The sequence below is a fragment of the Podarcis raffonei genome, chromosome 11, assembly GCF_027172205.1.
Source record: "Podarcis raffonei isolate rPodRaf1 chromosome 11, rPodRaf1.pri, whole genome shotgun sequence".
Taxonomy (NCBI): Eukaryota; Metazoa; Chordata; class Lepidosauria; order Squamata; family Lacertidae; genus Podarcis; species Podarcis raffonei.
The window spans coordinates 19,416,317-19,433,390 of NC_070612.1; the positions used below are offsets into that span (position 1 = coordinate 19,416,317).

The 17,074-nt window shown below is 46.1% G+C and overlaps 1 protein-coding gene across 1 annotated transcript; it reads right to left on the reverse strand.

Annotated features, from left to right (window-relative positions):
- Positions 1–5,071: 5,071 nt before the first annotated feature.
- On the reverse strand, positions 5,072–16,770 carry LOC128423373 (F-box only protein 4-like). The gene is made up of 7 exons (XM_053408453.1): positions 16,435–16,770; positions 15,825–16,060; positions 14,590–14,810; positions 12,881–12,950; positions 6,722–6,891; positions 6,294–6,472; positions 5,072–5,696 (listed from the first exon to the last, which is right to left on the reverse strand). Exons 1-7 carry the CDS (start codon positions 16,609–16,611, stop codon positions 5,607–5,609), a joined length of 1,143 nt encoding a protein of 380 aa, XP_053264428.1. The 5' UTR covers positions 16,612–16,770; the 3' UTR covers positions 5,072–5,606.
- Positions 16,771–17,074: the final 304 nt, after the last annotated feature.

Consider the following 17,074-nt stretch of genomic DNA (forward strand, 5'->3'; position numbering starts at 1 on the left):
GCACCATACTTTGAAAGCACTATAGTACCACTTTAAGAGTCTCTGCTCCCCAGAATTCTGGGAACTGTAGTTTGTTCAGAATTAGAGCCTCACAGAGCTACACTTTCAGAGTAGTGCAACAATCCCTGCCTTAGCTTGTTGATGTTTGGGGGGTTTCAAGGGGCTAATCTCCCTTTTGGGATGGGTGTTTCACCCCTTGATTAAAGGAACCTAGTGATGGTCTGTCCTCTGAGAACCTCTTGAAGTCTGGCCTGCCAGAAGTTGTATGTGCAAAAGACCTCTTTTGTGCAGTTTTACATTGGATTTCCCTGTGTTTAATGTCCCTGCTACGTCCAAATAAATGTGTTCAATCACTATGAAGCACCCCTAGAGCTGCGGAGCACATATTTTATCACGGAGTCCGATCATCTTTACAGCAGAATACCCTTCTGTCACTCAGGCTACTGTCTGCAGAACAGAACAGGGCCCAAAAATAAAAGATGTGTCCGTCCCCGGCTTAGAGCAGTCAGCTTCTAAGTCAGCAACAGACATCTGACAGCCTGAAGTTAGCATTTGAACCCTGCAGTCATATGTCATGGTGTCATTTTTCAGGAAAAGCAGGAGTCAAATGAATATTAGGGTTTGGGTTTCAGAGTTTAAATATGCCAGTGCAATGAAGCAATTGAATTAATGCGCGTTATGCATAGTCATTGCATGGCTCCTTCTAATGGTACTTTTTTATGGCTAAACAACAATACGCACAAATGAAACATGAGAGCAAGCATCTACATTGGCTGATAAAACTGTTTCCCAAATATCAGGCATGCCGTAGTTGTGGCACCTTTCAGTTTTTTAGTCAGATCAGTGCAGTTTAGCGGCTAAGAGTTATGAATCAGGAAGCCCCTAGTTTGAATTCAGCCTCTGGCATGAATTTCCTTAGCAAGCCCCTCTTTTGCAGCTTCAGTATGGCTATTGGGAGGCTTGGGCAGAGGAAGGGGTGTGTGGTGGGGGCGGGTCACCCCAGGTGTCACTACCGAGGGGGGTGACAAAATGCCGGGCGGCACTCATCATCATCATCATCAACAACAACAACTTTATTGCACTGGCCAAAGGCCATGGCATCATTCACAAAGGGAACAAAAAGAAAAGCAACAATAACCATAAAGACATCAGGCACTGCAGATGCAATAAACCACGATCACGTCTCCTAAGAATTATTTGTTGCATACGATAGAATAGCAAGGAATTCTCAGGTAGAATGTGCCAGGTTAAATGTCCGAATCACCTTTGCAATTGACTGCTATTTTATCTAGTTCTTTTCTCCTGATCTTCTTAGCTGCCAATGCATATTGTTGTTGTTGTTGTTTAGTCATGTCCAGCTCTTCATGACCCCATGGACCAGAGCACGCCAGGCACCCCTGTCCTCCACCGCCTCCCGCAGTTTGGTCAAACTCATGCTGGTAGCCTCAAGAACACTGTCCAACCATCTCGTCCTCCGTCGTCCCCTTCTCCTTGTGCCCTCAATCTTTCCCAACATCAGGGTCTTTTCCAGGGAGTCTTCTCTTCTCATGAGGTGGCCAAAGTATTAGAGCCTCAGCTTCAGGATCCAGTGAGCACTCAGGGCTGATTTCTAAGTTACAATCACCACGGGGCCTGCAGCGCGTCCAACCCATGCGTCTCTCCTGGGAGTGACGCAGTGTCTTGGGCACGCACAGGCTCCCTGCTGCCCAAAAATTTGCCCACTGCCTCCCCCAACTGTAGGGTGGCTGAGTGGGAGGAGACAGCCAGACTCCTTGGAGGCCCCACGGAGCATCCTGCCCTGACTGGCCCCGCCCCTGGGCGCAGGGCATGCGCGCAACCCCAGTCGCCCGATCAGTTTGCTCCACCGCTGATTGGAGGTGGGCACTATGGATACTGTAACTCTGAAACACGGGGAAAATGAATATTGACTTACCAAAGCTGGGGATAGCTCACTTGGTTAGAGCTTGGTGCTGGTAACACCAAGGTTGCCGGTTTGATGCCCATAAGGGATAGCTGCATATTCCTGCATTGCAGCGGGTTGGACTGGATGATCCTCAGGGTCCCTTCCAGTCCTATGAGTCTGTGATTACAACCAGCTAATGTAGGATAAGAACCTTGAGCCTGTTACACAGTGGACCTGGTTATGAATTTAAAATCTTCCTTATAGTTGACTGCATAGTTATCCACTCACACATCTGATTCTGCGCTGCTCAGCAGTCTGACCAGCTTTTGTAGACTGATATTTTTAAATTTAATCCTATATTCTAACATTTTTGAACTTCTTCCTAGTTTTTTTTATTATCCGTGGAAATACCCAATCTACCCATCTCTGTTCTTAATGTTTGCTGGCAGTGGAGATTAAGTGATGCAATACACTGGAAGAAAAATAGGAATTGAAGAGATGGAGAATGAATATATAATGTTATAAAAAGAATTGGGATATATATGATGAACTGATTTTTTTACTTTAAAAAATCAAATTTATCAATTTTTCTAGTTTTCTTTTTCTACATACAGCTGCAAATTAAATTAGATGTAGCTATCATATTTGCCTTTTAAAAATTAAGTGCATACTGTACTGAACACACATACTCCCATCCTTGCCATTCCAGAATGTACAGTACGTTTGACGTGGATTTTCCACTACCATTTTGAGTTTTATTGTAACACTGGCCAGCAAAAACAAACTAAAAATCATACATTTTGCAGGGAACAGTAGCTGGAGTTTGGAACTTCTTATGCTGAACAGGGATAATTTGCCAGAGTTAATGTGATGGAAGGAACTAAGTTAAACCTGTTAGAAGTTAATCATTACAGACACTAGTCTTAATTTTCTTAAACCTTAATCAAAACCACTAGAACACTAACTTGGTCATAGCAGTATTGGAAACAATCCAAGGAAAACACGGTGTTAAAGGAATGAATAGTCATGAGAATTTTCCCGAATTCATCTCCTCGGATGGAGCACACATTTTGTTTTTATTCCTACTTTTCTTTTCCTGCCATGTTGCAAGAATGAATTGCAGTGTATGTTCAATTCATTTTATTTGAACTGCCAACACGCAATTTGGTTGCTTAGGCAAATAAATCATTAGTTACACAAGGTCACCCATGGAGAATCATGGCTCAAAAGGGATTCCAAGTAGAGTAGGAGGAATAAATTGATTTTGTTTGTTTTTTTAATAAGAAGCTACCTCATCTGCACTTCTTGAACCGGAACACAGCTATCCTTTGAAACTCTTATTGATCCCAGTTTTGTGACGCAGCCTTCCAGCCAAAGAATATGCACAAAAGTCAATAGAATGGGGAAAATAACAAATTCAATTCATTATATATGCTATCCTACTAGCTGCACTTTCTGAAAACAATGGAAGATGTTTTTGTGCCCAGTTGCATGAATGTGTCTCTGTCATGTTGCATATATTTTGTATTGCATTGTCCAGGACTGCCTTTCATTTGGTTAGTGCTTGGTTACGGGAGATTCACATTCACAACTCCATTTAGCTGTGATCTTAATTGGGTGATCATGGGTCAGACACCATCTCTCAGCACAACCTACCTCACAAGGTTGTTGTGAAGATAAAGGAAAGGGGAGATAACCATGTGTACAGCCTTACGCTCCTTGGACGACAGCCAGGATATAAATATAACTACAGTGGTACCTTGGTTTACGAACTTAATCTGTTCGGGAAGTCCGTTCTTAAACCAAAGCGTTCTTAAACCAAGGCGTGCATTCCCATAGCAGCGGGGGACTCAATTTACAAACGGAACACACTCAACAGGAAGTGAAACATGTTCTTCTTCCAAGGCAAAGTTCACAAACCAAAACACCTACTTCCGGGTTTGCAGCGTTCTTAATCCAAGCTGTTCATAAACTAAGCTGTTCTTAAACCAAGGTACCACTGCACTCTGCTCCTTGCAGTGCTAGTCACAGATGATCTGTGACAACGGCCATATCCGATCATCCCTGGTTTCTTTACTATTAGCAGGGGAAATCGGTACATGAAGAGTACATAACAAGATGATGAGATTGAAGCTAAGACAGTAGCACTGTTATAAGCAGAATCCTCTTAGCAGCTGACAACCAACATGCCAATTCATGTCTGATAAAACCTTCAAGAACAGGATTTTCTGGACTGTAATACAATATTCAAAGGATTATTTCTACTCTGTTCATGTAACACATCGTACGTGTTACACTCTATATATAAGCTGCATGGTGATATTGTCCTTAAGGATTCTCAGGAAAAGGCAGGAAAGTGCTTCAGGCAGAAAAATGCCTTGATCCAGTCCTGCCCTGCTCAATACAGCAATCTCTGCAACAAACTCTAGATTTGCTGAACACATTGCAGTACTATAATTGCAGTCACGAAACCTTTTGCCAATTCGAAAGCCTTCAACAGGTATGTTCCCAGCCTTGTTCTCCTGACATCAATCAAGAGCTCAACTGGCAAAGGAGCTGCTATGTGTGAATGATTAATCTGGTTGGATTGAGGTACATCTAGAGGGCTTTTCATAAAGATTAGGGCTACACACAGACCTCAACTAGACACAGGCAGGAGAGTTCGGAGCTGACTTGTAGGTGCCCCTGGAGAAAGCAGGTGATCAAGACTCTCTTCAGTCTGTTTCATTATCAGCTTACTACACTTTTTAGTGATACCTGATCCATGGCCATCTGATGTACCTTTGGGGACTATTGATTTGGTATGTATTTATCATTGGTTGGTTAACATGCAGGCCTGTCATTTCTTTCACTGGACTGTATTTGAATGTAATGGTTTTCATTTCATATTATTGTTAGCTGTTATCATTGAAACTGTTCATTATCCTGGAAGAACTGTTCTGTCTGCTGCTGTGCTCGGAGCACCCTATTGCGACATTTGGAGCACCCATCATCTCACGTTTGTAGGATATTGACTGTGGAAAGGCATTCTGCCTCCATTTCAGTAATCTTTTGACAGTGACTTACCACTCCTACCATTCGTGTTCATGGAACATTTATTTGATTCTTATTCATTTGTGACTCCATTCACATATTAAATGTCTTCTGTTTATGAATTTTGAAACGGCATAGTGTAATAATAATAAAATTTATTACTTACACCCCACCCATCTGGCTGGGTTTCCCCAGCCACTCCGGGCGGCTTCCAACCGAATATTAAAAACAATACAGCGTCAGACATTAAAAACTTCCCTAAACAGGGCCGCCTGTTTATAAAAAATATTATCAGTATATTATCAGTATGTTGATGACACACGGCTCTGTTTTCCCATTCCATCTGAACTGGGTGTGCTTTTCCGCCTGCAAAGGTGTTGGACCTGGAACCTACGGTGGACTGTATGGGGGCCAGTAAAGTGAAGATGAATCCCAATTTGATAGAGTTTTGTAGTGGGGGACTCTTATGTCTGAGTATTAGGCCTGAGTATTCATTTACCAAGTGGTAACTTATCAGAGTAGACAAACATCAGTGGAAGAAACTGTGAACACACACATGTGCCAGGGAGAAATTTATCCACCCATTCATGCCCAAGGACATAGTGACATTCTCCTTTGCCACAAGTGGGCATGCAGTAATGTATATGTGAATGAATGTAAACAAGCCTGGTTACTGGGCATTTTTACATTTGATTTGTTCCAGTAGCCACTGAATTCCATCTACCAGTCCATCCAAGGTGGAAGTTTCAGTGTCCTGAACCTGTGAAATGCAGGAATAAGCAAATGTTAGTATCTTTCACAAAACAAAAGTGCTTGAGGCTTCAGCTTGATTGGCAAAGAGATGAAGGCCTGTTTTCTGCAGGCATTGCCTCTATGAGCGAATTTCCTGTGGGGTGAACGGGTTCACACTGCTGATCCAGCAAGTGTTGGAAGCCCACTTTCTCTTGGCAATGGTGGTGCACCTTACGGCTCCCAATTGCGTGCTGGTAGCTGCATCTCTACCTGTTCCTGATGGCGTCAGGTGTGGGCAGGTGAGCCCGGTGTAGGGAAAATGGCCTTCTGGGCCAAATCTGGCCTGTGGGCTGCTATAGACATAATCTCAATGAATTTGACCAACCCTTAAAAAAAGAAAAAGGCATAAAAGGTATAGGCCAGTTCTGTAACCTACAGTGAAATTCTATGCATTTATACTCAGAAGGCAGTCCCATTGGTTTAAAAGGCATTACTCCCATATACCGTAACTGAGAATAGGATGGCAGCCTCAATTACACGATGTGGAATGGTGCTTCTAGAACCTGTTGTCAATCAGTTTCATGATCCCAGATACTTAAACAAATGAAAGGGGGGGAAATGCTACCATCCATGGCCGCGGGCCAAGCAGGTTCAGCTGCAGCTGATGCGCCATATAAACACAAGGAATTCTTTCGATCTCAGCACAGGAAACGCAGGACAGGACAAGCAGAGGTCTATCTGTAGGGCCAAGGACTGGGTCAAGCATTGCTGCCAGCCCGTCAAATTCAAGTTGACAGTTGTGTCCTGCAAAAAGAGAGTGAGGGAGATAAAGGATTTGCCACCCTCTGCCAGCTGTACGCTAAAAGCTATGTTGGCATCATTCAGAAGCCCTTACATTTATTTATTTTATTTTTTAAAAGGTTTCTGTTGGTATAAAGCACATGCACACAAAAAACAATAGAAAATACAACAGATCCCCCATTCTTAGACCCTACTGGGTTGTATAGCCACATAATTATTCCTTTTTTACCCATATGGCGCAAAGCTCCTTACTTTCATGAGTGTCAGCATATGTAAGATAGATGAACCCATCCATTAGTCTGCACACGTTTTTTAAATGTTTGTTCAGACTGTAATGCATTTTCCCATCAACACCGGACTCTGCAGAGAACACCTTGTTGATGGGACTGGTGTTCTCTTCCTTTGCTCTGAGACTTTCCTCACTGGAAAGAGAGGAGAGAAACCAGTTGGGTTTTTTTTTCAGATACTGTGCAGTAAGGAAGGGAGAAACTATGCAGAACTGAAGGTGTTGAGGACTAGTGCCTTAAGAAAGAACAGTGTGGTCTTTTGTACACATCTAGGCCAGGCAGTTCAAGCAAACGAACAATTCACAGGTCTACTCTGGCTCCTAGTAATCTAGGTCCCCCAATTCCTGAGTGAACTGAGCAAATTAGGCCATGTCCCAGACTGTGGCCAAACGTTTCCTTGAAAGAAACGTGCACAGAATGAGCACTTCTTGAAACGGGCTTGCTCTCATCTTCAGACAATCCTATTACTATTAGAAAATTCCCACATGCATTGGCATGATGATGGAGATCTAGAATTTTCTTATTTGGGGATAATCCTATCACCGTTGGAATACTGTTACTTGAAGGGGTGGGGAAGCAAGCAAGCAAAAAACACCTCAGATTGAAAGGGTTAATCTCAATACTATCTGCACCTAAGCTAACTTCTGCAGTTGTGGTTAAGCAGCTAGCAAAAAACCGCAATTGCAAGCTGGGAGCTACTTCCTCTTTCTGCCGGCTAGCAGAGAGCGAGCAGCGGCTGGCAGGGAAGAGGCCAGCTTCCTCTTTCTGCAGGCTAGCAGGGAAGCCCATTTCCTGTTTTTTCTCTCAGCTAAGTAGAAACTGCAGTACTCTCTGCACATGCTCTCTGATGCAGTAACGCAAGAGAAGAACACACGAACAAGGGAAGGAGGGGCGTTTAGATAGCCATATGCCATATAAGGAAGTAAGCTAAAACTTGCCAGCTGATTGGAGAAGGTTTTGGGGAAGCTTGGGGGAGGGAAGGGTGTTTTCAAGGTATAAGAAAGTTTGCAAATGTGAAATTGGGCGTAGCCAGTCTTTGGAGAGGACTCCACTGGCTGCCTCTGCGCAGATCTCAATAAATCTCTTTTCTCTGACCAAGAAGTCTCTGGAATTGTTTTTCCCCTCTGGCCACGGGGTTGGCGGACCGCTGGACCTCCGGGTACTGCTAATCTAAGGCTTCATTTTGGGGGCTCGTCCGGGATGAGGTCCCCACCCCACGAAAGGTGGACCGAGGGGCCAGACTCGACCGGGTGAGCAACCGGGACCAGCGCTCGCAATCTCCAGCGCGCACCCTGCCAGTTCGTAGGGGGAGATCGCCACGCTGTGCCTGAGCCGAGACACCCAGTCGGGAGAGAAAAGAGGACGGCCGAAGGAGGGGTCCGCAGCGGATCAGGTAACCCTAAGGGAAAGGGCGTGGTAGGAAGCCCGATCAGCTTCCTCTGGCTGTGAGCAGTAGAGTGCCGCCAGAAAAGGGATAAAGGGTCTGGCTGTGAGCAGTAGAGTGCCGCCAGAAAAGGAACAAAGGAACTGGCCGTGGCAATAAGGTGCCGCCCCGCCAGACGGGAAAAGGGAAAAGGGGAAACAGAGGTGGCAGTAGAGTGCCGCCAGTAAGGTTGGGGAAAGGGGAAACAGAGGGAAAATTATTTTGGTGTGTTTTGTGTGTTGCATGTCAGATACTCCAGTGGCTGAATTGTCAAGTGTGGGCCGGGGCTTAGCGTCCCCTTGGCCGAGCGATTGCAGGGCTGTGCATTTCTTGGCAACGAGAGTTCGCCAAGTCACAGTCTGTAGTGGTTGAAGTGTGAAAGGATCTTAAGCCCGGTTAGGAGCGGAGTATCTGAAAAAAAAAAAAATGGGGTCTGGGGCAAGCTAACGTAGTCCTCTGAAATGCTTTTTAACCAACTGGAAAGCAGCTACGAAGCATGGTGATTGGGTTCAAATTGAGAAGAGAGAGGATGAGGACATTATGTGAGGTTGATTGGCCCACCCAAGGAACTAATTGGCCCTCGGAGGGCAGATTTAATTTGCAACTAATCAACCCACTATATCAAAATATCTTGAACGTCCACCCAGACCAGATCCCTTATATTTCTACCTGGAAAATCAATGTAGAAAATAATCCACCGTGGCTGAAAGCCTGCCGAGGCGACGCCCCACAAAATACAATGTGTGCAGTCCAACCGGCAGGGAAGTCAGAAAAGCCCCCGGTGATACCAGATCCGGAAGGAGAAGAGGGGGAAGTCATTAAACCGCCGCCACCCTATGCTCCACCAACTGCCCCTCTAGCGAATCCCCCAGGCCCAGGGCCCCAGGACCAGGGAGGAGCCGGCCCTCAGCCTGAACCCTCCAAGGTTGATGAATTAGAGAGCAAAGAGGAAGAGGATGATGAGGAGTTTATGAAGGGACTAATTGAGTTAGCAAAGAAAGGAAAAAATGTGGACACAGTATCAGACAATTGAGATTGCAACAGTATGTACAACCCTATGCGAAAGAAGTGGATGTTAGTTCCCATTTGTTGGCAGCAGCAGGATGCTCCCCAACACAAGGGAAGAAATGCCAGAAGAAATGGATAGAAGCAGCAACCAGGGCGTCCCTCCATAAGTCCCATAAGGCACAGAAAAAGGGTGGGACTGCAATGATGCCTCTACGCAGAGTGTATGACCCACCAGCCCCCCCCAGGACAGGGTGGGGAAGCACCACCATGCACTTATACAGTCCAACATGTGCCTTTTTCAAGTGCTGATGTGTGCAATTGGAGAAATTAGAACCCTACCTTTGAGGAGAACCCAGATGATATTGCCAACGCCCCATTATAAAGGCTGCCTTTGTAGCTCAGGCAGCGTCCGATATTCGCCAAAAAAGAGAAAAAAATCCAGAAGCATAAGGGGTTCATCGGCCATGGGCTGGAATAGATGTTGGAAATAGCTCAAACCTCTTGCAATCAGAGAGATGAGGAGGCCCAGAAAAAAAAAAAAAAGGAGAAGTATCAAACAAGGAAGTTGACGGCATTACAGGCTACCACACCCACCCCTCAGGAAAGAGGAAGTGCCCGGGGAGGAGGGCGAAGCCGTCTTGGGAGGAATCAGTGCGCCATCTGCCGACAGGAAGGGCACTGGAAGAGAGAATGCCCTATTCTATTATTAGGAAGAGATTTGTTGGTAAAGTTGCAAGCCCAAATTACTTTTAAGCCATCGGGAGAAGCCACATTGTCCACTATGTCACTTGGGGAACTGGTTGTGGAGGCACCCCTGAGGGAGTACTGGCGCCTCATGATGGTAAAAGAAGAGGAGGGACCCATCCCCGCCAGTATTCTGGAACAAGTGAACCCCCTAGGAATGGCAAAGAATATCCCACCAATAATCGTGAAGCCCAAGCCATTTGTCAATCCTGTTGCAGTAAATAAGTATCCCATCCCACGAAGGGCGACTGAAGGAGTGTAGGTGCATCTAGAGCGACTGCTCCAACATAGAATCTTGAGGCAATGCCAATCACAGTGGAACACCCTTTTGTTACCAGTGAAGAAAGGAAGCAGGCTATTATCCTGATACCAGAGCCAAAGAACCGTAGGGAACTCTGTGGCTTTCTGGGGTCTGCAGGATTTTGTAGGATATGGATATTTAATTACAGCATCATTGCCAAGCCTCTACATGAGTCAACCAGAGGAACTGAGAGAGACCCCTTTGTTTGAGGCACAGAACAACAGCAAGCCTTCGTGGATTTGAAGAGGGCACTACAGCAAGCCCCAGCGCTTGGCATCCCAAACCCTGAGAAACCCTTTACTCTATTCGTGGATGAGGACCAAGGGACAGCGAAAGGGGTTTTGTGCCAAAAATTGGGAAGCTGGCAACAGCCAGTGACATGAAGGGTACCTGAGCGCCTGACGCCTACAGAGCAAGGTTTACCGCCGTGTATGAGAACAGTTGTGGCAGTAGCCACCCTACTAAACAAAGCAGACAAATTCACCTTTGGCCAAGACACCATTTGTGTGACCCTGCATGCAGTCCCAGCTTTGCTTGACATGAAGGGTACCTATTTTCTCTCCCAAGCGAAGATGAGAAAGTGCCAGATGTTACTGCTGCATCCGCGTTTGAAGTTTCAGGTCACCACCGCCCTCAACCCAGCTACCCTGTCCCCGGTAGGAGAAGGTGAGGAGCAGATGCACGATTGCATTGAAGTAATGGATGAAGAATATTTTAGCAGGCCAGACCTCAAAGATGAAGCAAACCCCCACTGGCCTTCATGGTTTGTGGATGGAAGCAGCTTTGTTAAGGCTGGACAGCGAAAAGCAGGCTATGCAGTGGTAGCCTTGGAAGACCAAGTGATCGAAGCGCAGCCACTCCCGCCTGGAACGTCGGCCCGGCTGGCATAAATAACAGCGTTCACCAGAGCCTTGTGCTTGGCAAAGGGACAGAAGATAAACATTTATACTGATTCCAAGTATGCATTTCTGACTTTACATGCCCATGGAGCCTTCTGGAAGGAAAGAGGTTTGCTTGCCTCCAGAGGTAACCAGGTGCCTGTTATAGAAGATCATTCCCCGCTATGGGCTACCTAGGTCAATAGGATCTGACAATGGACCAGCTTTTGTCCACTCAGTTTTGCAATAACCCCCCATGCTAGTCAAAATGTGCAGTTTAATAATTATGTGCAGTAATTCTCCCGAGATTTTCTCTCTGTCTTAACAGGTGGACCCAGGCCCATTGCTGTTAAAGTTGCTGACCTCACCCCTTGGGTCCACCACACTTAAGTGAAGAAGGCTATTTTAGATTGGACAGTTACACCAAATCCTGATGATCCTCTGAAGCTAACCATCTCCAGAAGAGCGCCAGACGACTGGACTAGTGGTTGGGAGGGACGCCCGCGGGCAGCGTCCCCAACGTAGAGACTTTTTTCCCCAGCAAAATTTAAGGCACCGCCAGGACTTTTGATATTGGGGCCAGAACTCTTTGATATAGTCACTCCGTATGTCAGGCCTCTGCAAGGGTGGATATATTCCTGTGGGTATATGTTAATATATGTAGAGGGAGAAGCCCCTTTCGGATACAGTATGTTGGGAAGAAATCATGAGAGTATTAAGCATCCACAAGGACAGGTGGGAAAATTGGTTAAGATAATAGGCTCCTCCTCAGAGAGGTGGGACACAACCTCCCAAAAAGCAAGGCAGCTGATAGAGCATGAGTATCAGTGGGCCCTTCAGCAATAAAATAGATATGTCCTAGATAATATTTCAGCCACCATTGATCACATGGAAACAATGATAGCCAGGAACCCGCTGAAAACTACAGGAGGTGATCTATGGGGTTGGTTATATTCCTGGCTGCCTCATGGCAGTTGGCTCAGGCATATTGTGGTATTATTAGCAGGGCCGCTGTTAATCCTTCTGCTTCTTTGCTTCTGTATACCCTGCTTCGTGCAATGCTTACAAGGTGTGATGCAAAAAGAATCATGGCCCTTATTGCTCTTCCCCAGGATTATAAACCCGAGAGACCAGGACGAACCTAGGAGATAGGTTGTCCCAAAAGAAGAGGAGGGAATTGAAAGGGTTAATCTCAATACTATCTGCACCTAAGCTAACTTCTGCAGTTGTGGTTAAGCAGCTAGCAAAAAACCGCAATTGCAAGCTGGGAGCTACTTCCTCTTTCTGCCGGCTAGCAGAGAGCGAGCAGCGGCTGGCAGGGAAGAGGCCAGCTTCCTCTTTCTGCAGGCTAGCAGGGAAGCCCATTTCCTGTTTTTTCTCTCAGCTAAGTAGAAACTGCAGTACTCTCTGCACATGCTCTCTGATGCAGTAACGCAAGAGAAGAACACACGAACAAGGGAAGGAGGGGCGTTTAGATAGCCATATGCCATATAAGGAAGTAAGCTAAAACTTGCCAGCTGATTGGAGAAGGTTTTGGGGAAGCTTGGGGGAGGGAAGGGTGTTTTCAAGGTATAAGAAAGTTTGCAAATGTGAAATTGGGCGTAGCCAGTCTTTGGAGAGGACTCCACTGGCTGCCTCTGCGCAGATCTCAATAAATCTCTTTTCTCTGACCAAGAAGTCTCTGGAATTGTTTTTCCCCTCTGGCCACGGGGTTGGCGGACCGCTGGACCTCCGGGTACTGCTAATCTAAGGCTTCAAGATAACACTTACATGGTTTCTGTACACAGTGTAATATTGAATTTCTGGCCATTCAAATGATATGTGACTCCTAATTCTATCCCTGTTTGAGACAAAGAAAGAAGAAAAGAAAGGTGAAGAATTTGAGACCTGTTTAAAACTGATAAGTTCTTAAAAAGGTAAAGGACCCCTGACAGTTAAGTCCAGTCGCAAACGACTCTGGGGTTGAGGCGCTCATCTTGTTTTACTGGCCGAGGGAGCAGACGTTTTGTCCACAGACAGTTTTTCCGGGTCATGTGGCATGACTAAGCCGCTTCTGGCGAAACCAGAGCAGCGCACGGAAACGCTGTTTACCTTCCCGCCGGAGCGGTACCTATTTATCTACTTGCACTTTGACATGCTTTCGAATTGCTAGGTTGGCAGGAGCAGGGACTGAGCAACGGGAGCTCACCCGGTCGCGGGGATTCGAACCACTGACCTTCCGATCGGCATGCCCTAGGCTCAGTGGTTTAGACCACAGCGCCACTCGCGTCCCACATCCTTCTAAGTTCTTAGATTATAAATGGCAGCTAACAGATTGAGGCTGAATCCTGACAAGACAGAAATACTGTTATGGGGGGACAGGGGGAGGGCAGGTGGGGGGGACTCCCTGGTCCTGAATTGGGCAACTGTGCCCCTGAAGGAGCAGGTGCACAGCCTGGGAGTCATTTTGGACTCACAGCTGTCCATGGAGGTGCAGGTCAATTCTGTGCCCAGGGCAGCTGTTTACCAGCTCCATCTGGTACGCAGGCTGAGACCCTACCTGCCTGCGGACTGTCTTGCCAGAGTGGTACATGCTCTAGTTATCTCCTGCTTGGACTACTGCAACACGCTCTATGTGGGGCCACCTTTGAAGGTGACCTGGAAACTGCAACTAATCCAGAATGCGACTGCTAGATTGGTGACTGGGAGTGGCCACCGAGACCATATAACACCAGTCCTGAAAGACCTACAGTGGCTCCCAGTACATTTCCAAGCACAATTCAAAGTGTTGGTGCTGACCTTTAAAGATCTAAATGGTGTCAGTCGAGTATACCTGAAGGAACATCTCCACCGCCATTGTTCAGCCTGGACACTGAGGTCCAGCGCCGGGGCCTTCTGGCAGTTCCCTCACTGTGAGAAGTGAGATTACAGGGCCTTCTTGGTAGTGGCGCCCGCCCTGTGGAATGCCCTCCCACCAGATGTCAAGGAAATAAACAACTATCTGACTTTTAGAAGACATCTGAGGAGAAGTTTTGGGAAGTTTTTAATGTTTGAAATTTTATTCTGTTTTTAATATTCTGTTTAAAGCCGCCCAGAGTGGCTGGGGAAACCTAGCCAGATGGGCAGGGTAGAAATAAAAATTATTATTATTATTATTATTATTATTATTATTATTATTATTATTATTATTATCATCATCATCATTATTATTATTATTATTATTATTATTATTATTATTATTATTGGAATACACAGTGCCTCTGTTCTGCCACTGACCCATTGTCCCTCCTAAACAATATAGCACTACTAGATAAGTACTATATATTTTTGAAAAGCTGTTTCTTCTCTTTCTGTCTAATGGTAGGGCCAGCCCCACTCTGCCTCCAGTTAAACTGCGTTCTGTAACTGGGTTAGAAAATATCCCACTCAGAATAAGGAGGCTTCAAATGTTCACCATTGCCCTTTCTGTTTGCTTGCTTAAGATAAAGAAATCATGTTACCATGCAATTGTCCAGAAGGAAAACCAGCCAGCGGCCAAATCTCCGGACACACCGCCATTCTGTACAGCAAAGAGTCGTCCAGCACTTCCAACACAGGCCCAAACATTGCAAAGCGAGGCTCTGTCTGTGTGATCAGCGACTGTAACATGGAAGTGACAGATCCGGAAGTGGGTTGGCTGGGTTTTGGACATCTTTTACTCCAGGAGCAACACTTTTTGTACCTGTGTGTATATAGAATGTGTGTGTATATATACACGGGGGGGGACACACACACACACACACACACACACACACACACACACCATAATAATGAAAACTGATTGTAAAACCTTAAAAGGAGTAAGACAAGTTTTTCAGCATGAGCTGAAAGGTCCCACAAATTAAAAAAAATTAAAAATGCTCAGCACTGTTAATGCAGCTGAAGCTAACCAGGTGGGACAAGGAAGAGTGAGGTGCACATTTGTTAGCTTTGAAAGTACTCAAACTTACTGTGACACTTACTGTTAACAACTTCATGGTGAGTACCAGCACCTATTTTTTCTTGGGGGAAAAGCACTGCTTAAAACCAACACTTTGAATATATTCTAATAGCAAACTCAGTTCTCTGACCATGGATCCTTATGCTATCAAAATATTGCCATCTATGGTCAAGAGGGAAGCAACAAAGAACCCTTAAGCAAAGGCTGTGTTGTAAACAATGGAGGTACAGTGGTACCTTGGGTTAAGAACTTAATTCGTTCTGGAGGTCTGTTCTTAACCTGAAAGTGTTCTTAACCTGAAGCACCACTTTAGCTAATGGGGCCTCCCGCTGCCGCCACGCGATTTCTGTTCTCATCCTGAAGCAAAGTTCTTAACCCGAGGTACTATTTCTGGGTTAGCGGAGTCTGTAACCTGATGCGTCTGTAACCCGAGGTACCACTGTAATATGATTCTATGATGGCATACACTAACTGTCGAAGGCAATCTGCTAACACACAATCTGGGGTGGCATAAAATTTAATGATATATTAGTGGCAAGTGTATTATTGATATCCCATGTTATATAATGTTTACAAAAAGAGGAGTAATTGTAGAATCAGGTTTTAGTATTACTGAATGTTTATAGCTGTTCATCAATTTATGCTATTTTAAATCTGTTATGTTTTTGGTTAAAAAGATTAGGAGACATACAGAACAAAACTTCATATGCCTATAAAGATGTACGTTACCTATATGGAATTTTAGAGGATACTTACGCAGCCATGTAGTCACTTGAGGCACTATTATGAAGCTCAAAAAAGGATTTATTAAATATGTTTGCATCAGGGACTGACTCCCAATCAATAGAACGACAGGAAGGAAGATTGCGGATGAGAAAATAACGCCATAGTAAGGGATCCTGGACTGTTATACTCCAGTAGCGATTGGTGCTTCCCAAATTACTCAGATCTTTGGGTGTGAGGAAGGACATAATGTATAACTTCACATCAATCTGGAAAAAAAGTTTAAATATTTAGGAATCATTTAGGAAGCATAAAAACATAACAACAGCCCCTATCATATATACCGGTATATGTCATAAAGACACCAGAGTTTCAACTGTGCCTCATTGCCAAAAGGAAACACGGACCCTGGGTAAGTGCCTGGAACCCCTGGAATGGGGGTGACGCACAGCAATATATTAAAATAAAATAAAATAAAGAGTGCAAGTGCCTGGCGTCAAAGGGGCGGGACCGTGAAGGGACCAATGGGAAGCCGAGCGAACGGGAAGTTCCATCGGAGAACTTTCTGCAACACTGCTGGAAGCGGCGGCCGTTCGCCTTGCTGGGATGAGCCAGGCGGGCTCGGGGGCGACGGCGCGCTTACCGGCAGGGTCTCCAAGGCGCTGGGCGTCGTCGTCGTCTGCTTCTTCTTCTCCTCCTCCTCTTCCCCAGCGCAATCGTCGCTCTCCGGGAGGCTCCCCGGCTGCTGCTCACACAGGACGCGGAGGCTGCTTCGCAGGAGCGTCTCCAAGCTGTGCCAGTCCCCGCTGCCCTGCGCCATCGCTCCGGGGCGCACCGGCAACCCTCCCCGTCTCTTACTTAGCTGTGATTCAGCATCCCCGGCACTGCAGCAGCTGGAATCCTGCGCCCCTTAGCGTCTGAGCCCGGATCCCACCAGGAGGTGGGTCTCAGGAGGAGGAAAGCGGCGTCCGCGCAAAGGCGAAGCTGCTTGCGCGCAAGTAAGAAGGGGAAGTCTGGCGAAGAAGAAGCCGCGCGCCCCACCGGCATTCCGCCTCCGGTTTGTTCCGGAGGCGTGGGAGGCATTCGGGACGCCTCCCCCGCAGTCGCACTGGCAACTGCGCGCTGCTGCTCCGGATTCTAGTCCCGGGTTAGAGCGCGAACATCGCAAAAGCCAAACCCCCGCGATTGATTAAGCATTCGCGGCCGCATGGAAGTTCCAGAAGTCGTGGTGCAATAAAAATATGGTCCCCACATCCCGCTCCAAAATACAGTACACATAAAAC

Bases quoted from the DNA above. Each gene is read 5' to 3' on its own strand.
- LOC128423373 (XM_053408453.1), bottom strand. From the start codon at position 16,611: ATGGCGCAGGGCAGCGGGGACTGGCACAGCTTGGAGACGCTCCTGCGA. The intron at 14,811-15,824 runs GTAAGTATCCTC...ATATACACACAG, and splicing joins TCAAGTGACTACATGGCTGC to GTACAAAAAGTGTTGCTCCT. The intron at 12,951-14,589 runs GTAACATGATTT...TGTCTCAAACAG, and splicing joins TCCTTCTGGACAATTGCATG to GGATAGAATTAGGAGTCACA.